Source organism: Danio aesculapii, chromosome 18 (genome assembly GCF_903798145.1).
Source record: "Danio aesculapii chromosome 18, fDanAes4.1, whole genome shotgun sequence".
Lineage (NCBI taxonomy): Eukaryota > Metazoa > Chordata > Actinopteri > Cypriniformes > Danionidae > Danio > Danio aesculapii.
Window position 1 is genome coordinate 41,279,167 of NC_079452.1, and position 24,541 is coordinate 41,303,707.

Here is a 24,541-nt window from a genome sequence, read left to right on the forward strand (position 1 = left end):
TGGGTTAATATTGTCAGTGTTTTTTTGTTATTATTTTTTTATTTAGGTGTCTGTATTTAATTTACATAACATACATTGTCATAAAATAATGAATCAAAATGCGATAATTAGGCTATTAATCAATATTAAAATGCATAGTAATATAATTAGTATACAATCTAATTAATAAAAATAATAATACATTTCATTATATAACGAGTATAAAATAATTCATTATAAATTTGCGGATAATGTTGGCAAAGAGCTGATTTCATCTGTAGTTTAAATCATTCCAAAACATCGTAAAATATCCATTAAAATTAGAACACTTTAATACAGTTTTGAAAACAGTTTTCTATATAATTATATATCACAAATATAAATCATTTTCCAATACTAGGTTGAGGCCGGAAGGGCATCCGCTGTGTAAAACATATGCTGGAATAGTTGGCGGTTCATTCCACTGTGGCGACCTCTGATGAACCAGAGACTAAGCCAAAGGGAAAGGAATGAATGAATATAATTCATATGTCTTTGTTATTCTACGTGAACTAATAGAACATTATTGTGTTTATTAGCATAGTATCAATAACATAATTTTGCCAACAGAAAAAAAACAGCTCAACATCGTCAAATCAATGCGTTCAGATGTGATAAATATATAACACATGGGAGTTTATTTATCCTTCATAAACTATCGTTCATTAGTTTTCAATATCATAAAACAGTTCTTTTTAAGATATGACGACCTTTAATTTTTCACGTGAGCCGAATACGGAAGTGATGTCATAAAAAGTTTTTCTGCTGTGAAACATACCGACCTCCTCGCAAGCGACTTGTTTTGGACGCAAACGAACATTATTCAGGTAATAAAAATCGTTTATGTCTTTCATAATAGTGCGGTGTGAACGGGGATGTTGTGTCATGAGCTTTGTTGATTTGAACTCCGCTTATAAAAACCGTCAGTGGCTGTTTGTGTTTGAAAAGTCAACAAGATACAAAGTCTGTAAAAGTTTTAACGCAATTTATGTAGCTTATTTTTTTAAACAATGAGATATAGATGAAATATACATACAATTTTCAGTTATTAATTACAAAAATAAGACGCTACGTTTAGATAATTACGAAACTAATGTTTTCCATCTTCACTTTCGCTTTAGTAATTGTCTTAGAACTAACGTTAGTATATCAAATTATCTCTAAATATTTTTTTTCCCACACGTTTTCACATTTCAGCAGTCGAATTAATTGTTTATTCAGGTATTTTAGTTTTGGGGTTTGCACACTGTACACACTACGACTATTAATGACTTAATTGGGCTCTTTCTCAGCTAAATGTAGCACATGAACACTGTATTTTGATCAGGAAGTAATTACTGTTGTGGCTAATTTGATTTATTGATCAGTTGTTGTTTTTTGCTTTAAAGGATGAGTTCTTTTGCTCATAAAAAGACAGAAGACGGTCTCACCAATAAGTACCATTATAACTTGAAAAGACAAATTGAAAAGGGGGATCAATTTTTAGTATGTCGAAACGAGGATCTTTGTAAAGAAACACAGGCACTCCTTCGCAATGCCAATGGCCAGAAGATACACAATCTGTTTAGATTAGATACGCTGATGGTGATGGACAAATCTCTCCGATCGTTTCACTCAAAAAGTGGCCAAAAGGGGCTTGAGAAACTTTTCAAGGCCTTTGAAGTGTTGGAGCTCGCCGCGTTAAACCTTTACATCTACCCGTGGAGAAGAGAGTACAGACTTGTGAAGGTATGTTGTAAAACTGGAGTTAGGCTTACGTAATAACATCTCGTTTGTTGTTTTCACCGTCTTAACATAGTCTCCTCTCTCCCAAGATGTTTTCAGGTATGTTCACCCATTTAATCAAACCAACGTTGACCCCTCAGCAAGCTAAAGAGCTTTTTGGTTTGCTCGGATACGAGCCTTCGAGTAATAACCAAGAAGAGGAGTTGGCATTGAACTCCAAACCAGTTCCTGCTGATTTCTTACTCAGCCTGGCCTGTGGTTTCTTTGTGGCTCGGATGGAGTGCCAGCTGCTGCTTTCTGCCTCGGGCTCTGTGAACAGAGACGTGGAGTGGGTTCTGCAGCTAATTAAGGAGAGGCAGGTGGGCCATAGTCTTCAGCTAGCATTAGAGAATACTAACGTCAAGTCAGAAGCTGCTAGAGCATCTGATGACATTGTGACAGGTGGAATAGACAATGAAGTGGATCTGTACACTGCACAAGATGCTTCTCATGGAACGTCAAGCTCTTGTTCGCCACCTCACTCTCCTTATAGCAAGTCTTTTCGCAGAGATCCCTCACAATCAGACATTGGGAATAATGATGATGCAATGTGGAGAAGATCACTCAGCATTAATAACCCAGGTCCAGTAGAAAGCATTGGTGAAGATCAATCTGAAAGTGATGCACAAAGGCGAGCAGCAAAAGTCCCATGCAAATGTATCACTCCAAATGCTTTTTACATCTACGAGTGTGAGCAGTGCAAAGACATCCACAGTTCATCGTGTAGCCATCATAAGGAGTGTACTATCAAAGGGCATACTTGTGTTCTGAGCAAATACAAAGTTGAAGATCTCAATTTAACACAGGCTCAGCCAAAACCGAGCAGGGAAAAGTCTAAAGATTCCATGAAGACACATAGTTGTGTGGCCGGTTCTACTTCCAAATCTTTTTTAGTGTGCTACGACTGCCAATTTATACATGATCATAACTGTGACTACATTAAAAAATGCAGTATGAATCACAACGTGCAACCCACAGGACAACTACATCTCCCTCAAGAAGATAGAGCAAAGGCCCCAAATCAACATACTTGTCTTACCGCCAAAACCGTTATCTATGCAATCTGTCACACTTGTAACTATGTCCATGATTGCAAATGTGAATATTTGCAAATATGTATGAAATATGTACATCATGTGGAGTACTCCAAGGAAATGGGTGATTCGGAAACAACTTGTGCACCAATACCTTATCATCCCGGGTGTTGGAAAGGTAACCATCGTGTACCTGAAATCATATGCCTCACTTGTAAGGTCTTTCATTTTCCTCTGTGTCATGATGGACAACAATGCTCTAAACTACACAACATACAAGTTGTTGGAACTGAGTGTGTCATTTGCCACAGTTGTGAACTTTTCACTTTTTGCAGGTATTGTGGTGCCCCCCATTGCAAATTGTGTTTCTATAAAAACACCTTGTTATGCAGATGTGGAAAATCTTTAGTTAGCTGTTCCGCTGTTTAGCTTGACCACGTCTGGTTGAATTTTAAAGTCAAAAATGAGCAAAATGAGTCTAAAATACTGAGGGAAACAATGTAATCTGTTCTCTTATTTCTTTGATATCAGAAATATCTTAAAAGTTACAAAGTTCACTAAGAATAAGTCTGACTCTGTAAAAAGTGTCTATAATTGTTTTTGTTATTGGATTGTGTGATGGCCAGTCCAATATTTTAATGTTGTGGAAGATTATGTTGTTGGGTCCTAGATAACTAAGCATTTTTATGTGTAAAGGAATATACTGCCATATAATTACGTAATAACACATTATCTGTTATTTTGATAGAATTACAATAAAGAGACTGAAAGAGCATTCTAATTCGTTTATTTTATTATTAAAAAAATAATATCCTACTGGAGATGAAGAGCTGGATAAAGTCTCCATATACTGATGCAGTGTCAAATATGTGAAAAGTGTATGGAGTCAATATAGGGCCATTAATACTTAAAGAATATAAAAAAATAAAGTATTGAGCACAAAATAAAAGCAAATCTCCAAAAATCACAAAGCACAAATCTAATTTTGAGAAATAAAAGTGAATTTTACTAACAAAGAAAAAGGACTGCAAAGGGAAAATTACGTTTTGAGAAATAAAAAAATGAAATTTGCAAACAAAGACTGAACTGCAAATAAAAATCAAGCAAAGCAAAAAAAACTAAAATATTTGCAATAAAAAAAAAAAACTTTTTATAGCTTTGCTGTAAATACCCAAGTTCCCTTGACTCAAATCAGGGCCACAAAGTGAAACCTGCAGAAACGTGAAGTGCAAAGTTAAAAAAGCATCGCCTAATCACGGTTGACTAAAAAGCTATTCAAAATGAGCATTGCAATTGACTGGAGTTTTTTTTTTAAGGCAATGCTATAAAAAGGTTTTTTTAATTGCAAAATGAAAACAGTATCGCAAACTTAAGGTTAAACATATGCAAATATTTACGTTTTTTTGCTCTGCTTGATTTTTATTTGCAGTTTTTTCTTTGTTTGCAAATTTCATTTTTATTTTTCAAAACTTAATTTTTCCTTTGCAGTTTATTATTGTTAGTAAAATGTATTTTTATTTCTCAAAAATACATTTTTGCTTTGCGATTTTTGGAGATTTGCATTTATTTATTTATTTTTGCTCGATACTTTTTTTGTTTTCAAAACTCTTTTAGTATATATGGCCCTAGATTGACAAAATTCATCTGTGGTTGTGAAACGTGATACAATGGTTCTTTCAGATAATACTGTATTGATGAGACATTTTCTCTGAAATCAAAGTTCCCAAATCTTTATTCGTTATGCTCCTCCCATTTTACATTAATAAAGGTTTTGCTGTCCATGTGATCGATATATAACACTCCATTAAGATGATCCATCTCATGCTGCAGTATTCTGGCTGGCCATCCACTGGCTTGCCAGCTGACCTCCTCCGCTTTCTCATTAAGACCTTAGGAAAGAAGATAAACTGCTTTGATTTGATGCACAGAGGATAATCAGGACACAGAAAATCTTTGTCTAAATCAGGGGTGTCCAAACTCAGTCCTGCAGGGCCGGTGTCCTGCAGATTTGAGCTCCAACTTGCTTCAACACAACTGCAAAGATGTTTTTAGAAAGCCTTGTAAAGCTGCAGTCACACTAGAGTTTGATCTTGCGAAATTCTGTAGTACGGCACTGCGAAAAGGGGCGGGATTAAACAAGATGATTAGACATTTAAAAAAGCGAGCCATTTTAAATTTCTGTCCAGAAAGGTCATGTTCTGATCCTCGATTGATCTCATGCAGTCAAGTGATGCGATTTCGCAGGTCAGAGTTCACCAAGCTTGAACTTTGCAATGCAGCGAACTGCGAAACATGTCGCATAAGCTTACGTTTCCAGTCTGCCGCATTCATGTGCGTATGAATAGACGTCTATGAGGAGAAAAGTGCAGTGTGACTGCAGCTCAAAAGCTTGATTAGCTAGCCCAGGTGATAGGGCTGATTGGGGTTAGAACAAAACTTTGCAGAACACCGGCCCTCCAGGACCGAGTTTGGACACCCCTGGTCTAAATCATAGGTCTCAAACCTGATTCCTGGAGGGCCACAGCTCTGCACACTTTTGCTCCAACCCTAATCAAGCACTGCTGATCTAACTAATCAAGGTGTTCAAGACTACTACAGACTATTAAGCAGGTGTGAGTTGGAGCTAAACTATGCAGAACTGTGAAAATCCAGGAAGTGAGTTTGAGGCCACTGGACTTAAGAGGGATAGTTCACCCAAAAATGTAAATTGCTATTAATTTACTTAACCTTATCCCATCCAAGACATAGGTGACTTGTTTTTTTTTCTTCAGTAGAGCATGATGATTTTAAATTAATGGCTACCAGCACTTACAGAGACATATAAACATATATTAGCAAAACTAAACTAATACCCTTGGTTTCTGATGAGACATTAAGGTTTGTCTAATGAAGCTAAACGACTGTACAAGAAATAAAAAAGTAACAACAAAACTGTAAAAATGCCTATGTCTTCCACATCAGGACGAGTGTTTACTGTGGACAAGTGCGTTGTACTGCCCATAGCAAATGCACACCCTTACATGTCATGGAAGAAAAAAACATTGGCATTTATACAAGTCATTTATTATAAATCATAGAGATTTTTGGCTTACAAAATTGTTCTTGGAGTTTTGAATTATTAAAATGAACGACTGAAGTCACATTGACCGTTTTGACAATGTTTTTGGTTCCTTTTCTGGACTTTAAACTAGGGCTGCACAAATTTGGGAAAATCTGATATTCCAACGTTTTATTGTTCTGTGATAAATATTGTGATATGAACACAGTTTCGCAAGATAGTTTAAATAGCACTATTTGACGGTATTCATGTACAGAAATTAAATAATCACAATGCAAAACATGCTTTTCTTGCCTTGCTTTGTTTGGTTTCTAGTCCAAATATCTAAAAATTCTTAGATTAAGTCAAAATATTGTTTTATTTTCAACTTTTGAAGAAATAAGTCAAAATTAAGAGTCAAATTATCTGCCAGTGGTGTGAGTAAATCTTGTTTTCACCTTGAAATGTCTTGAAATGAAATGTCCTGCCTCCTGGTCAACTATAATTCAGACTCAACATTGCATATCTTCTTGCATATAGCGGATGTGCACATTTCGATATCGATGCTGAAACAATACATTGTGCAGCTCTACTTTGAACGTCTTGGGGATGTTAAAGTCTATGGAGGGTCAGAGAGCTCTCTGATTTCATCTAAAAATACCGTAATTTGTTTTCCAAAAAGAAATGAATGTCTCGGAGGATTGGAGGGGCATCAGTCTGAGGTAATAATAACTATTTTCATTTTTTGGTGAACAAACCTTTAATCTACAGCCTTGACTAACAGTCCTCAATGTAAAGACCTTAATGCTTCATCAGGACTCACATATATATTTATTTTGTTAGCCTATACATCACAGATTACCACATTTTCTGCTAAAAAACTTCTTTAAAGGTCACCTACATCTTGGATGAGCCAAAGGCGAGTAAAACCCTTTAATATAGGTTGACATCTTTTACCTGAGACTTCTACAGACACATATCGTGGGACAGATGCTGAATACCCAGAGATGCTCTCACACGCCTCTTGGAAGATGACTGTGCGTCCGTCTAATACCCGTAACTGTGGGTTTATAAAAATCATAAGAGGCACTGCCACTAGACCTCGAGCTTCAACAGAAGCGGTTGAGCTTTCCTCCAGCATTTTCTTAGGATACTCCAAAGCTAATATTCGTAAAGGAACACCAATCTGAGGTGCGCTCAGACCGACACACTCCAGCTTTCTCATCACCTTCACCAGGGTTTTTATGACCTTCTGTACTTCTGGACCCTGAATGGCTCCGGGTTCGACTTCTGCCGCATGTGAACGTAAGACAGGATCTCCAACCTGGCAGACGTGATTGTATGGAGGAACTGGTGCACCTTGGACTTTCCTTTTCATGTACTGTAAGTATGAGCGCACCTTGACGTTGGTAGAATGAGTGCGTGGAGATGCAGTACGTGTGAATGCTGACAAGGGCAAGAGTATCCTAACTGGATTTGACTGTACAACATGATTTGTCTGACTTCTTAAGACAAGATGGGAAAATGTCCTGCAGTGTCTGATCATGACTGGATAGAAAGCTGCTCTTTTTCAGCTAGAGAAAGAAACAAGGTAATATTTAAAAAGACAAAAAAATGATTAGAGCAATGGACGTGAATGCAATGACTTTCAATAGTTTGTCTTGTTTTAGGTCAATAAGCTGAATGCACATAAAAATAAGTACAAATATTTTCCCCTGACACGCTTCAGAATTGTTTTAACTCGCAAAGGATTTATATTCGAGTGTAATTACTCACCAATTCTGTAACAAAATCCTTACGTTAATAAAAATAATGAGTGTGGAAATGTGTTTAAGCGCTTAGATACACTTCAATGTGAGAACAGACAGGGGCCATTTCCGGAAAACGTTACTACGAGCTGCATTTTCTTCAAAATAAAAGTCTGCGGGCATACATTTTAAATATCTATGGGTATACACATCGAAATATAGAAAGAGAGACATTCTCAGTGGGTATATGCACACGGACTTAAGTGATCCCAAGTATGGCCATTACCTCAACTTTTTTATTACAAATAAGGCTAAAAATATCATTTAAATTACTTCATAGAGTTTATTCCACAAAAATATTTCTACGAAAATGTAAAATTGATATTGACTTAGAATGCTGTTTTTGTGAAAGCTTTAATGAAACTATTTTACATTTATTTTGGTCTTGCCAATATACCCAACTTTTTTGGATTAATGTTGAAGCCTTTCGCTCATAAAATTTTAAAATCAATTTCCTTCTCTTATGAACGTGATTTTGGATTATTATGTTAAGGATCACTCTTCAAAAGATGCTGGTTTTATTATAAACTTTATTTTATTATTATGTAAATTTCACATACATAAATCCAAGTTTGCCAAAAGCAAACTTCTCTTCTTGGTGCTAGAAAAAGAGATTCAAATGTATATAAATGTATATGATTTCTTAGTCTGAAAGTAGAAAAGCAATTAAAACAGTATGCTCCTCCTTTAACATTTGTGCATATTTTTTGTATACATGCATTTCTTGTAGTAAAAGTGCATTCAATAACTCTTGTTAATAAATTGGAAAAATGTGTGTAACATATTTGTATGTACTTCGATAATTATGTACAGTCCTGTTTTTTTTTCTTTTCTTTTCTATTTATTTAATTTCTTTTTTCTCATTTATTATATTCTTGTTGAGAAATGTAAAGTGATTTTGTTGTATAAAAAACTGTACATGGTTCTTGTTAATAAAAAAAAAATACATGGACTTTTAATTTTCAGCCAGCTTTTGGTCAACTGTCTTTACAAAATCGCCACGTTTAAGATGTGTTTTCTTTAAAAATCAGGGACATAATCTTTTATAAAATTAAGAATATCACATCCAAAGTGAATGAACAGAAGCTTCAGGATTCACTATGCAAAAAGAACAGTTAATGTTAATATCATAAGCCTTTTAAGATTGCACTGGTTTGGATGTCATCTATAAATCAGTTTAAAGGTAACTTCTATGTTATTGTTTGCTAAAAAATGTGTGGTGTAATGACCAAACTTTCTTTGTATAGAAGTCTTTTATTTTGGTCGAATCACAAATTATACAACTTCCTGTTTCAAAATGTCACGTGATGTCGGCGTGAGGATTGTTTACATCCTCTTATCAGCTATCCATGTTTTCATTTAAACAAATCATAAAGTTAACAGTACCTAGTTTTACTATTAAAAATATATATACACGTGTTTTTTCCCCAAAATAAGCGACCACTTTCGTTTATTATCAATTTTATAGAGTGACGTTAATACTAAAAGTTGTTTATTTAACTTAGTTTCCGCCAATAATTATGTTCAATCCACGAATAACAAAACAAATATAATGCAGTTAAGCATTTAAAATGAAACGAAATGAAACGAAAACTATAAGGTAAATGAAAGTGAAATTAAATAGCAAAAGTAGGACTAGGCAATCACGTGCTTGCGTCGTAGACGGAGAGCGATATCCAGAGCACGTACTACATCCGTGAATAGATGAACATGGCGCAGGGGAAACAGGCCGTCGGTGGACTGTAAACAAGAGGAAATTTCGGGATTAGATTGACATCGTACCATGCACGTGTGAAATGGTCTCAATCTCGATATACTGGACGACTCGTTCTGCTTCATTGATGACTACGAGGCGACAAATTGAGTGCAACACATCACATTGCATTCATAAACATTTCTATAGGACTTCAAACCCCTGAGCATTCATTGTTTTGGATATTTAATCACACAAAAACCTTGCTTGATTGTGGATGACATCCTTGCACGAGCAAATGGCTGCAATTGGGAAAGTCAAACGGAATACGAGTGATTTGCCTCGAGGCGTGGAGAGGTTGAAGGATGAGCACAGGAAGGTCAGGAGTAATGTTTATTTTCCATAACAACAACGCATTCATGCATATATTATTGTTGATGTTCATGAACGTGATTATTCATCAGCGTTTGAATGATTTGTCGTCGATTTTATGTTGTTTTTGTAGTATATTTGCAGCGTTGCGCGTTTCATTCTCTGGAAAGTTCTTTGTGTATCACGTGTTGCCGTTGGTTTTCTTTTTGCAAACAGTTACTACATTTTGTTTGCATGTGTGTTTTTGGTGCTTTGCTGTAAAATCCACCTGTATGTGTTTACATGAAGCGTATCTTGATGTTAATAGCAAATATTACATGTAACCTTAAGTTTAATCAACCACATGGCACATGCCCACGTTGCCCAAATGTATATAGAGCAAGCAAAAGCTTATAGTACTTTTACAGTAGAAGGTGAAATGCAAAGGAGCCATTGTGAAGGTAAGGTTTAATTGCCCTATTTATATGTGCATAGAGTGAAAAAGAGTAGGTGAATGGCGCAAACACAATGACTTTGACCCATTTGTTCACAGTTGAAGATAAACCCCAGTTGGCTGGATTTGAAAGTTACGTTTGACCTGCTTTCATTGCAGCATGGACTTGTCTTTGGAAGATATGAAAATCACTGTTTTAGAGTCCTTGAGCAACAACATAATAATTATAGTTTTGTCTTTTACATTATCATAATGGTTACATTTAGCTTAAGACATTTCCCATAACAGAAGTGTACGATCATCTTGTCAGGTATATTTAGAACATGTATCAATTGATGACATTAAAATACTTAAGCATTACAGTGCAACCCCAAAACAAAATATTTGTAACTTTCAATCGCTATTCTCTGCCAGTATCATTCTAGCCACGTAAATTAGTTTATTTATATACAAAAGATTGTTTTATAATTTTCATTTCTATCTAGATAGATAGATAGTGAGACAGACAGACAGATGTGTGTGTGTGCGCGTGTGTATGTGTATATGTATGAGCAATATCACACTCGAAGCAGTGCAATATGGCTATATATCGGCACTTGTGGGAGGATACCCAAATGTTAACCGTACCATACCATTCTTTTGGACCGTTTCCACTGAGTGGTACTATATGGTTCGTTATGCTTTTATGGCTGTTTCCACTGGCAAAAGGAACCTTAAAGCGAACCCTACCATACCACTTTTTTGGCCCGTTTTCACTGACTGGTACGATATGGTTCGGTATGCTTTTATGGCCGTTTCCACTGTCAAAAGGAACCTGAAAGCGAACCGTACCATACCACTTTTTGGATATCCTTTTGCCTTAGTGTCCCACCAGTGACCATATACAGCCATACCACACTGCTACGAGTGTGATATTACGTTTATACAACAGTTTGACGGCATAATCATGCAAATAAAAAAAGAAAATCAAACACGGAGAGTCTAAAAATCCTTTTGTATGTGGAACTACTTTCTTCTGGCATTCCTTCAGGGGGCATGAAATGCCATCAGTCTACAGAGATTTCCCAGTATTTTTCTGTTGTAATTGGGAGATCACAATAAATAACCCCGAAAAAGCCAAACACTACCAGATTACAATGGTAAATATACAGCACTACAACATTCAAAAGAGAGAGAGATTGTGTAGAGATTGACGTAGTGTCACTGATTTATAATGATTTGATTAGCTGTAATTTGAAAATTTTTCCACCTCTAAGCGCTTATGTGGTCTCTGTCGCCATATTGTGGCGAAACGTCAGCCCACTTTGCTCTGCTTAATGACAGACTAATGGCTGCTGACTCACTGAATCTCCGAAATTATAAATATTTAAAATAGGCACTATCCTTATAAATAAAATGCACAGTTGCAATCTAAGCAACTACATTCTCGACTAAAAAAAAACTTCAAAGTGCATTATGTTGTCCAACTGCTGCAATATTTGTCAAACTGTAGTGAGTTTGTTGATCTGCTGTCACTCTATGTGGGTGGAGGAATACACAAGAGCGAAGAGGCAGTACGAGTGCTGATATTGCAGAATATTGTATGGCTGTCATATTAAACAGGGATTTGTTTAATTTTTGCGTACTTTCATTACAGTTTATTTAATCTTTCATTTTCTGTGTATACAATCGTAAAATCACATTTTTTCTAGAATAAATTTGGATGCAGACACCATCTTGTCTTTTACCTGTAGAACCTGTAAACATTGTGTATATTCCACCCCAATATTTATTCATATTGCAAATTATAATAAGCATACTTTTATTATATTATTTCCATGACTGTTTAGGACATAATTATTGAGAAATGACAGAGTAATGAGATAATATGCAAAAACTTGCCCCACTTTTCACAAGGAACTTTCTTGACTGTAGTTCTCTATGATGGCCAGTTCACGCTTCTAGAACATTACTGATAGTTTAGCAGTGATTGTCCATTGTTGTCTGTGGTATTATGAGAATTTCAATAGTTATGAAATGATGCATTGTCTTTGTGTCCACAACAGGTGGTAAAAGATTGCAGAAGTCAAATTGAGCACTGGTGAGTGTCCTCGTGTAGTTCAGCAAGTTTCTCTGTTGTCCATAACATTATCATCAATGTCAGTGTTTCTCAGAAGCTTATTTAATGATTTATTGCTTGTATCGTGTTTATATTTAGAATTGAAATGCTATTTATAGTCTTGAGTATGACTCTCTATATAAATGCTTGATGGTTATGACAAAAGATTTGGCAGGTCTTTTTATATTCCTTGTCAGTATTTTAAAAAGACATTCACCAGATGGGACAGAAATAGAAATCGTATGGCAACAAACAAGTATTTTCCTTTTTAAGTGATTTGTTTTTTTTCTGTGACTGACAGGGAAAAAGTGGGAAAAGACTATGAATCTCTTCAAGATCGCCTGAGGACCTTACCTGACAAGCTGTCTTATGATATTATGGTATGAGGCCACACTTTTTAAAAAGCTCAAAATGAACATTTACTGACTATTTACTCACCCTCAAGTGGTTCCAAACCTTTGTGAGTTTCTTTCTTTTGCTGAACACAAAAGAATATATGTTGAAGAATCTTAAAAACCTGTATGAAGCTTGTATTTATTAGGTTGCATTTAATACACAAGAAAGATTATCTATTAATCTACACCTCAGATTATTATAGGGATGGAAATTTTCCACGGGTAAATCATATTTATCGTTTTCAGCCAATATAGAATTTTTGCTATCGCATTGGTTCTGAAAAACATGGAATTGGATCATCCATCCCTGAATGATAATTCAATTAAACACTCATTCAAGTGATTCATTCAATTAATTTATTTGTAAACAAAGGAACTATGAATGTTAGGGGTGTGACAAGACGCTAACTCCACGGGACACAAGACAAGACAAGATTTTTACACAACAAAAATATATGAATGTAAAATATTTTGTTCAACTGGAAAAAAGAAATCACAAATTGCGAAACTATTTAGGTGCTTGTAATGATTGTTATTTTACTTTTATTTGAATGAATTCCATGCTGTAAAGGACATGCAAACACTGCAAAATATTTAGCTAATATATGAATGGAAAATAGTGTTTATATATAATTTTAAATATTAGCAAAATAAGTAAGTCCTAAACATTGGTAATAGTACTGCACTTCAATAATGCAACTGAAATAGGATTATTCCGCATGTCTTTGATTTGTGTTTATGACGATTATGGCTTTAAGCATATCTAAAGTGCTGTTACATCGCATGTTACGAGCCGCGGTTACTGTGTGGCTGCAGTCGTAGCAGCCGCCCTCTGCTTTTGGATGCGGCAACTTTTGAACTCCAATGAAGAAAAAAACGGTTACGTCCACTAGGCTTGGGCGGTAATATGGTATACCGCGGGATCTAAAAAAAGCAACGCTGTCAGCTTCAATACAGTTATACCGTCATAAAAACAATGCACTTAAATAGGAGACAAGTATTAAATATTTATTTAATGCCTAAAAATGTGTATGCGTGATTATCATCATGGGACAGTGTGGAGGAGAGAGAGAGAGGTGAGGTAAGATTGCGAGTCGCGCACCAAGTGACCTTGTCTCGAAAAAGAACACAACCTCTGCAGTTTGGCAGTATTTCCGGTTTCAACTCCCACGAGAAGGGAGACGTGGTAAAGACGAACTAGAGGTCTGCATTCCCGCTGCTGTACTGCGGGAGCTGTGGGACCTGACCAGATTTCTTGCGGTGCGGGAATAAGTTTCCGAATAAAGCGCGGGAGCAGTCGGTAACTGGTGTAATATAAACGGGAGCAGGCGTGCGGTCTAAAAATATCGCTCCCGAGCGAGCATGCGTGTGGATGCTGTTTGTTTGTTTGTTTTGTTTTGTGTGTGTGTGTGTGTGTGTGTGTGTGTGTGTGTCAATGAGAGTGAGCGTGATGTCGCTTAGTTCTGTCTGTGTGTGTGAATGAGAGAGAGAGAGAGAGAGCGTGATGCTGTGCATCGCTTGGTGGTGTGTGTGTGTGAATGAGAGAGAGCGTCCCACGCAGATCTCTACTACAAACAAGACAAACAGGTGACCGCGAACCTAAGGTCGCATATACATTATTCAGTTTCTGATTGGTTTAGGCACAAGCCAACAGTTTGGTGACGTCTGAGCCTTACATCATTTTTTTTTTTTTTTATTATGCACGGTAATACCGGATACCGAGGTAAAATAGGCAGGAGGTTTGACGGTATTAAAATTTGGATACCGCCCAAGCATAACTTCCACTCACCCATCCAAGCAAATGAGTGATGCACAACTTCGAGGCCAGCCTGCCAGGTGTGTGCAAAGCACTTGATTTGAGGTTCAAATCCAATCCTGCCTCCAATCTTAAGTGCTAAATTCACCCTCACGCTCCATCATAACATCACAACTCATGAGACAACTTTTCATCTCGCTGAAAAATCTTGTTGCGAATTAGACTCACTAATTCTCGTATTCCGAGATCTTGTCACATCCCTAATGAATGGATTATTAAGATACTGAATCAAGTGATTAAATCAGTAACTGTTTAATCCGAATTAAAAAACTGAAATGTTCCTCTGAGACACAAATGTTCTGTTCCAGTTAAGGTTGGTATTTTCATAGCTTTAATTAAAGAGTCATTCTAAATGCATCCTAATAATCTTCATCACACACTGAATCCTTTTGGACTCTGTAAGATGTGTTTTTGTGAGTGACGTTGTTAAACAACACATCATTAAAACGACAATTGCAGTATTATCATAGACAATAATTATCTTACTCCTCTACAGACAACATAATTGCAGCACATGCTCATAATAACAATGATAATATGTGTTGATTTTGATGACATTATAGCTATCTATCTATAGTTATTGTTTTTCTTATGAATGGGCCTTTGCATGTCAAATTCCTTAAAGTCCTTTATGTGCTCATTATATGGTGTTTTTTTACACTGTAGGTACCATTTGGTCCCTTGGCTTTCATGCCGGGGAAGTTAGTTCACACTAATGAGGTAACGGTGCTCCTTGGGGATAACTGGTTTGCAAAATGTTCTGCTAAACAAGCCGACACACTTGTGGAACACAGAAAGAAACGTGAGTTCGCATTTTTCTACTAAAATTTCCCTTTACTCAATTCATCTATTGACCTGAAATATATACTTGTTTTCCAGATGTCGAAAATGCACTAGACGACTTACAAAAAGTGATGAAGAACTTTCAAAATAGAGCCGATTTTACAGATGACCTTAAAAAATTGTCTGGCGTAAGTGTCCGTAGCATGACCTCAATACTGTGTGATTTATATGGAAACCTCACATTATTATTTTCTTAACAGGATACTGGAGATTATGTGGACATAAGAGAAGAGGTAGTAAATGAGGAGGAAATTACCAAAGGTAAATCTAGTATTCAGGTTATCTTTAAATGTTATAAGGCTGTTTGTATCTTTTATTAATCAGTAAGCTGAACCCTTTCTATGCTTTGCCAGGAAAACATCGCTTGGCCCACAAACCCAACTCCAAGCCGAAGCAAGAATATATCTTGGAGCTGAAAGATAACAAGGAGAAAGAAGATGAAGAAGATGATGATGATGATGATGATGAAGAGAGAAAGGCCAAAGTGCTGTCAGAGGAGGAGCTGTGGGCTCGACTTGATGAACTAGAGAGACAGGAGGAATTGCAGGACCAGAGATACCGGTAAAAACGCTCATTAACTAACACTGTGTTAAAAAAATCTGTAAAAATATGAATTAATTGTTCTAAATATTTACAATATAAAATGTTTATTGAACCCAAAATCAGCATATTGGAATTAGGGTTGTCACGATACTGAAATTCAATTCCAATCGGTACTGAATTTTAAAAATGTCTATTTCCTGCAAACATTTAAGCGCTGTGGAGCACGCTGATTTGCTATTGTGTTCACATGCTCAACAGAAATGACTGTGATTGGCCGTAAAGGTCATCGGTTCACCAAACTCACCGCTGTATTCTGAGTGTAACCACAGATGCAGGGACAATGGAGCATTTCAAAGTCACGTCGATCAGCTGGTTTGTCTATAAGCTGACATAAGAGCGATTTGCTGATGAATTGCGGCTTTAAAACGCTCCAGTGTTCCTGGATCTGTGGTTACACAGTAAACCGCGGTTCGGTTCGGAGTTCAGCGAATCAATGACCTTCACGGCCAATCACAGTCTTTTCTGTTGAGCATATGAACACAATGACAAATCAGCTGTGTTTAAGAACGTGCTCCACAGGTTAAATGTTCATGGGAATTTTAGTACCGATTGGTATCGAATTCCAGTATCGTGACAACCTTAATTGAAATACGTTTTTATGGGTTGTGTAACACTGAAGCCTTGAAACGATGCTGAAAATGTAGCTTTTATGTCACATGAATGGATTACATTTTAAAATGTATCAAGTCAATCCAATAAAAAAAAAGAAATAAAATTTAATATGCAGCTGGGACAGTAAGTATTGAACACGTTATGTTTTTCCTGGGAATAATTTTTCTAAAGAAGCTGTTGACCCAGATTTTGGTTAAAGCTCAAACAATATAAACATCTGAGAAATTTGTTGTGTGTAATAACAATGAAATGACACATGGAGACACATGAAAACTGAGAAAGTACTGAACTACTAAAATGAATTTAATACTTTATATAAAAGACTTTTTTGATGAAGGCAGCTTTAAGATCCCTCTCATATGGAGAATGAAAATCACATGAATTGCTCAGGTGTAAGTTTTTCACAGACTTCAACAGAGGGTAAACATCTTGTTGCTTCTGTGAGTCTCGTCTATCAAATCTGATCTTTAATTTGTATTCTCTATTGGATTCAAGTCAGGTGATTGGCTGGGCCATACTACAGCTTGATTTCCTTTCTCTGAAAGCATTTGAGAGTTTCCTTGACTGTGTTTTGTGTCATTGTCTTGCTAAAATGTACACCCTAGTTTCATCTTCATCATCCTGATAATGTAGATGTTGGACTGAAGCAGCTAATTTACAATGATGATGGGTAGAGGGTTGCTGAATAACTACTGAGAGATTTCAGCTGCTGTCTGGGCTTTCACTGCCTTTCTAAAGCACCCTTTCTTTATGTGTTCAATACTTTTTTACCCAGAGTCATTTTTTCATTTTATTATGCATAACTTGTATACTAATTAGATTTGTTTTCTTTGCATATATGTCTTTCTTTGGTTGTTACCAACATCTGGGGAAATTAAGTCAACAGCACCTTTAAAAAATATGTTTTCTGAGAATAATTCTGACTTGTTCAATACTTATTCTCCCTGCTGTATTTACTATGTTTCCACCACTTAATTGTGATTTTAATGGCGTATTTATATATTCATGCAATCCTAAACCAGCCAAGGTACCAGCAAAACAACACAGTAAAATATTATATAATTGTTATGTAAATAAATCCATGTACAAAAAAGTATTAAGAGATTTAGTTTTTCTAGCATGCTAATGGAAGATTGACATTTATTTGAAAAGCAATCCTTATCCATTAATGACAAATATGCATAAGTAAATTAAAAAAAATACAATAAACATACTGAAAAGTTCTTGTTAAACCTTTTACCTGCAGATTTTTAATAGTACACTCACAGATTTGGTCTATTTTGTTTCTCCCTGTTATACCAGATTGGACAGCACAGACACTAATGGAGAAGACACCACTTCCTCCTCAGAGGAAGAGAAGGAAGCAGATGGTGGCAGTGATGTCCAGGTTAATGGCCATCAGAAGGAAAATGGCTGGAAAGTGTCATCTCTCACAGCTCAGATGAACGGCACTAATGGCTCGCACCCTGAGGAGGAGGAGGATGAAGACTGTGAAGAGGAAACTGACAATGGTCTTCCAACTATCTACTTTTCTCACACTGTGGAATTCAAAAAGGTTAGTCAATATCCTCAGAAATTCCTGTTAGATCATTTTACAAAAGCTATATTGAAAAAAGCTTTTAATCATAGATTTAATAAATCATTTAAAAAAATTCTAATTGAATTCATTTACTCCACCTCCATTTGTTTAAAACCTGTTTGAGTTTTTTTTTTCTACTGTTCAGCACAAAAGAAGATATTCTGAAAAATGTTGGAAACAGTAGCCATTGACTGGCATAACATTTTTTTCCTACTATGGAAGTCAATAGCTATGTTTTCATCCAAAGATGTGAATTTAATGTATGTACAAAACTGGAATATCGCATAAAATATTTGTTAATAAAGCAGCGTTTCCATCCAACAAGTCAAAGAGAACAAAATCGTCATTTCCTGATAAACTGGTATCAAATATAAGAAAAGCAGAATTTGCTGCAGTAGGAGAATCAGTGTCAGTCTTGTATTATAAATTACTTGTGCTTCACATGCTCAATACAGTCAGTGCTGGCGGTAATAATACAACAAACAACATTTCTGACAAAAACAACGTTTCAGATATTTTATATTGTGGTCTGCCTGCTGGTTTGGCCGTTAATGCTGTCCGTATCAACTATTTTGATAGCACTTGGTAATCTCCAAAAATCAAATTCATTTATTAAACTATTAGAATTAGCATATTTTATCCATAACCCACAGAGGATGGCAGTTAATTGTTACATTAAAAAACATGTATGTGTTGTGACCCCTGGGTGATTACATTATATTAAAGACACAGCAATAGCTTCGGATGCAGCAGATTGATTTTATGAAAACAAGTTGAAGTTTTACGACACGCAGACTAATCCAACATATGTTTTACGTAGTGGATGCCCCTCCAGCTTCAAATAATAAGAAGTTATGCTTTGCAAATGAGTTTATTAAAATAAGGATCATATGACACTGAAAACTGAAGTGCCTGCTGAAAATGTTTTTCTGCCATGGCAGGAATGAATTTTATATATATATATATATATATATATATATATATATATATATATAATATTATTATTAATTTTTTTTTAATTATTTTTCTTTTTTAACAGAACATAATTTTTGAGGTTTTACAGATATTAGTCTTTTATAGTCCACTCATTGAAATACTATTAATGTTTTATTGGATGACTTTTGAGGTTTTTTGAATCAACCTAAAAAAATGAAAAATCATTCTTGTAATCAATTTCAATAAGATCAAATAAATGGTTACTTGCTCAATAAAGGGAAAATTGTGTTTTTTTACTCTATTTTATGTTAAATTCCACCCAAACCCGTTTTTTAAAACATTTTTGTTTTGAATTTAATTTCTTTCTCCTGTATGTCTTGAAAATAAAACCTTTAGCATAATTATTATAATTTTTCTTCTGCCCTGTGAAGGTAAGGATAAATACAGGCAAGAACACCACCCTGAAGTTCAGCGAAAGAAAAGAACAAAAAGAGCAAGCCAAACATAAAAAGAAAAGTGGCAAAAACAATGGCCACTCTCCTCTTGAAAGTTACAAGATCACAAGCCCAGCAGACATTTATAGGTAACAGGAAACATCATTCATTCACTTTTAGTCACGTCTTTTTCTAGTTTGTTTCTAGCTTCTAGGTTTCAACACATTGTGTGTGTGTGTTTGTGTTTGTTTAAGGGTGTTTGTGGACCTCGTGAATGGAGAGCCAATACCGCGAAAGTCCATCCTGAAGTCTCGCAGCCGTGAGAACAGTGTGTGCAGCGACACCAGCGAGAGCAGCACAGCAGACTTTGAAGAGCGGCGTGCAGCTTTTGGACGTTCATGGAGCCATGATGACGCCATGCACAGCGATACCAGCGATGGCATTACGGAGGAGGACAGCCCTACTGGGACAAGTCTCCACATGAACGGACGCTTTGAGGTACACCTCTATTAAAATGCTGAAAATAGATCTATTGTCTGATTACAAGGTTTAAAACTTTTATCTGATGATGTTTGCAAGACTTTTCCAATCATGTGTGCAGCTTAAAGGCACTGTTCACCCAAATATTAAAACATACGCTCAAGTGTTTTTAAACATTTATAAAATTCTTTCATCTGTTGGACATTAACCAAGATTTTTCTAAAGAACCAGCACCCATTGACCTTCATAGTAGGAACAAAAAATATTATTGTGTTCAACAGAAGAAAGTCAAACAAGTGGAGAATGACTGAATGATTAGAGAATTTTCTCTTTATTTGGGGTAAACTGTCCCTTTAAGCCCTCATCAAGCATGAATAACGTCCCATTATATTTTTACTTTATTTAATGATAATCTGTCACAATACAGAACATTTTACTACGTCAAACTGTGTTTACACTAGTCTGTGTGTTTTTTTAAGCAGCATTATACAATGAAAACACTCGTCCATGTTTTTCAGTAATATGATTTCTGTCCGCAATATACAGTGTTAAATGCATGATGCGTGACCATTCACACTCACTGGGCATGTGCATATTTTGCGGACATCTGTACATGTCCTTTACCAGTTGTGAAACTGAGAGGGAAGAGATTGTGTGATGATAAGGAAATTGGCGAATCAGGGAACGATAAGCAATAATCCAGAGGACCAGTCTGAGATTAACTGTGGAAAGCCATTTCATTTTCAAAACTTTGCATTTCAGTCTGTCTGTACTGAAACGGTACGCCAGCATTTCCAAACTAAAACTTTAGCATCTTCAGCATTTTCAAATGCTCATTTTTGCAGGATGAAGATGTCCGAGAAGGGTGGTTGCCAGGATATAACAAAACCTATAAATATGCACTAGTGTAAACAGTACCTCATATTCATTGCAACTTTAAGCTTTAAACCTCTAACTCTACATTAATGTATGTAACTCATAATTAAGTCTTTTAATTAAGGAACCATCAATTCCACTGGAACACCTTTGTAACCATGTTGCAGTTTGCTTTTAAAAGCCATTTGAAAGACCTTAGCAACTCCCTAGACAATTGCTGCTGTGTGTTTTGCACTGTTTGTTCTAGTCAGACCCCATTGGGGGCTTAATTTTTGTTTCATGATTCATCTACACAAGAACTCTAATAAGTAAGAGTTTATCAGACAAATCAGTTGATGAGATTAAAAGTGAAAGTGATGAAAGCAAGCACAGACAAAAGCCAGCACTGACTTTGTCTTTTTGATTGAGCATTTCAGTATGCAAACATTCATAACAATATTGTCTCATTCACACTAGCAGCGACTTTGTAGCTGCCTGTCGCTCTGGCTGGCGATCTGCTGCAAACACAGGTCTACAGCACAGAGAATACAACCAGCCTCTGAGTGAGCTGAGAGAGAGTCACATAAGCTCTACTGGTGCTCCTGTTGGCTGTTGCTCAAAGTCGCTCTTCATTTGCATAAAGTTGAAGGGTTCTTGCTCGACACGCTCACCTGGTCGCCAGCGGTCGCTGTCACTCGTGTAGACTGAGGCCACCGGAAGTCGCTTGCCCTCCGTTGAAATGAATGGTCGCTTGTCGCTTTGCTGCTGCGAGTCACTCGGAGTGTGAATGAGGATTATCAGTTATTTAGCAGTAGCCTTTGTTTGTGTGTGACTGCATGAGTTTCTTGCTCAATTTAATTATATTTGTTGCTCTGGCTTTGGATAGTCATTGCCAAGGTTCTTCTAAACTTCATGGCAATGCTTTAGCAACCACTTAGAGAGACCATCATGGAGACCACTCAGAAAAGTCTAGAAAAAAATCTTATTACTGACCTACAGCCTAGGTCTTACTACAGAGAAAATGTGAGGGTCTGTTGGAGAAAGTCTACTATAAAACTTGGATCCCATCTGCCTTGATAGTCAATCATATTACAGCCTTGATCTCATTGAATTTCTTTCAGAGCTGTGTCTAATTACTGTTCCAGGGAGAGACAATAGAAATGCTGTAATCTAAATTATATCTAGTGCAGAATTGTTACTCCTATAAATAAGCATTTTTTTTTTTTATGTCAACCTATGAATTGTTTAACGGAGAATATTGGGACGTCTGCATTTTCTCTATTAGTTTATAGCATAGGTCTCAAACCTGATTCCTGGAGGGCCGCAGCTCTGCACAGTTTTGCTCCAACCCTAATCAAACGCAGCTGATGCTGCTAGTCAAGGTGTTCAAGACTACTAGAGACTATTAAGCAGGTGTGAGTTGGTAGTGGTTGGAGCTAAACTGTGCAGAGCTGCGGCCCTCCAGAAATTGAGTTTGTGACCATTGGTCTATACACTTAAAAATGATGTTTGCTGTGTGTTTAGACTATTTGTTTAAAATGAGTTGAAACCACACAATTCTTGAGTTTTTTTTGTTTTTTTTTTAAATCTTTAGAAACTACATGGATTTGCACCAGAAACCGCATAGACCTTATTTTTAGTGAGTGTTGCATTGGAGAAAATGTCCCATTTCTTTTTAAACCTTAGTTGCTACCAGGCCGGTATAAGATTCTGACAGTATGATAACCAAGGATAGAAATATCACGGTTTCACAATATTGATATTACTGCTCTAAAATATATATTCTTTTTAAATGTTTAGATAAAAAACAACTACTATTTCCATATTCAACACAATTTTTTTTAAGAAATCAATTTTGGAACAGTAAACATGTCAGGCTAAATAATTAAAATGAATCACTGACTTCTGCTGTCTTCATTAGTTTCAAAAACACAAATTTCTCTGCAACTTGAAAAGCCATCTTTGGATATCTTCCTTTTCTTTGGATACAGATTAAGCCACTGCACTGGTCAGGTTTATAGCATGCTGAATGTTGGTGCGTAATTTGTATTTCAGACGTTTCCTGAATCGTGGGTTGACCAGTAGCTTTTGATCCAGCTTTAGCTGCTGAAGATATTGTTGCCCTAAAAAACTAAATAAAATAGTTGTAAAAATACACACAAAATTGAATATACTGTAGGCACGGTATAACAGAAAATTTTAGCAGTTTTAAAAGCTTGACTTTTCCAAACCGCTGTAAACCTTGAAACTGGTTATCATCCCATGCCTTCAAATATTGTCAGCGGTTAATTTCACATCCTCTTTGACTTAAATTGCCCAAATGCGTCTCAAATAAACGTACAACGTCGTCTTAATAATTTTTAAAATTAATCTAATGTGGATACACTAACACTTTTTTTTATTATTATTTTTTTAAACATCCCTCTGACATGGACCACATTGTGGCCTGTTAAGTTTCCTCTACAATCACAGCAGTGCGTTTTGCTTGTGTTCTTGCTCAGGCGAAAATAATATCATCAAATATTTAAGTGCCTTTTTGTGTTTTTTAGGCTTTTACTGGCACAGTGATTGAAAAGGATCCCTTGCCTTGCTCAATCCCGCACCTGACCATCGCCCCTCCTGCCCTTCCCACAATCCCAGAGAGAAAACTGGAGGAGGTGGTGCCAGACGTGCCTCAGGAGCTCCCAAAAAGGATGTCCAAATTCAAAGCCACTCGTCTGCATCAGAAATGAGAATCACGTTCATCAGGACTCTGCTTATGAATTCGGTTTTGTACAACATTAACACTTATATTAGACTTCTTCCTCTGCTTCTTGTTCTTCACACTGCTTCTATACTGTCATCTGTCTTATTGCTTTTAAATGGTGACACACAGACTGTTTCCCCCCCAACACATTTTTCTTTTAAGGTCAGCATGGACAGGCTTTTTTTGGTATCTTTTTGAGTGTTGGTTTAGATATATAATGGTTACAAGTAGAATGGAAAAATGTAAAGGCTAAAAACAAATATCAACAAACAAAATAGTGTTCGTGACATCATGACTACTGTCTTTGTTGTGATGTGTGAATTTGTTTTGGGAAATACTTCATTTCCATTCTGTTAATTTGTGAAATTTGTGCAATTTGACCTTTGTTGGCAGTGAAATGGCTGTCAATTTCTTTCAGCTTAAAAAAAGAACTTTTTATTCCTTCTGGGTCCTCTATCGTCTCTTTTCACACCCATTTGTATTATGTTTTTGTATTGTTTACAGAGTTTTGGCTTGGTTTCTGACCTAATGTACATCAACTTTTCTGTGACTCCTGGAAAAACCTTGATGTTACTGGAAAAGAAAATAAATGATTTGGATTATACAAGTGTTTAACTTGGTTAAACTTTATTTGTTTGACTTCACATCAGTGAAGAAGCAACGCGTCATTGTAGTGTTGTTCAGTTTCAGCCGTTAGAGGGCGCTAAAGCGTTGTGCTTTTCAAAAACGAGATGCTAGTCAGTGGAATAAAGACATTTAGCAACTGAATACTAAACATAACCACACTAAACAAATGTAGCTGACTCAAATGACTTTTCTAGTCATCTCAACGTACATTGATCAGACTGACTAAACATTAGGTTAAACTATAATTGTATAATGTATGTGACATTTCTCAGATCTGATATTTTTTGCATAGCTGTTCACATTGTTGTGTTAAACAACCAATATCAGATTTCCAGTGTGAACAATCATGGTCCTAATC

General features: G+C 36.1%; 3 protein-coding genes across 3 annotated transcripts; 2 read left to right on the forward strand and 1 right to left on the reverse strand.

The window, feature by feature from the left end:
* The first annotated feature begins 769 nt into the window (after positions 1-769).
* spata2l (spermatogenesis associated 2-like) lies at positions 770-3,591 on the forward strand. The gene is made up of 3 exons (XM_056478228.1): positions 770-845; positions 1,407-1,746; positions 1,833-3,591. Exons 2-3 carry the CDS (start codon positions 1,408-1,410, stop codon positions 3,243-3,245), a joined length of 1,752 nt encoding a protein of 583 aa, XP_056334203.1. The 5' UTR covers positions 770-845; position 1,407; the 3' UTR covers positions 3,246-3,591.
* Positions 3,592-4,518: 927 nt separating this feature from the next.
* On the reverse strand, positions 4,519-7,742 carry pdf (peptide deformylase, mitochondrial). Its single transcript, XM_056478354.1, has 3 exons — positions 7,630-7,742; positions 6,811-7,427; positions 4,519-4,705 (listed from the first exon to the last, which is right to left on the reverse strand). Exons 2-3 carry the CDS (start codon positions 7,397-7,399, stop codon positions 4,548-4,550), a joined length of 747 nt encoding a protein of 248 aa, XP_056334329.1. The 5' UTR covers positions 7,400-7,427; positions 7,630-7,742; the 3' UTR covers positions 4,519-4,547.
* Positions 7,743-9,265: 1,523 nt separating this feature from the next.
* uri1 (URI1 prefoldin like chaperone) lies at positions 9,266-24,171 on the forward strand. Its single transcript, XM_056478634.1, has 11 exons — positions 9,266-9,733; positions 12,205-12,239; positions 12,559-12,637; positions 15,135-15,270; positions 15,348-15,439; positions 15,512-15,572; positions 15,665-15,872; positions 17,829-18,081; positions 19,473-19,624; positions 19,730-19,973; positions 23,360-24,171. Exons 1-11 carry the CDS (start codon positions 9,632-9,634, stop codon positions 23,540-23,542), a joined length of 1,545 nt encoding a protein of 514 aa, XP_056334609.1. The 5' UTR covers positions 9,266-9,631; the 3' UTR covers positions 23,543-24,171.
* Positions 24,172-24,541: the final 370 nt, after the last annotated feature.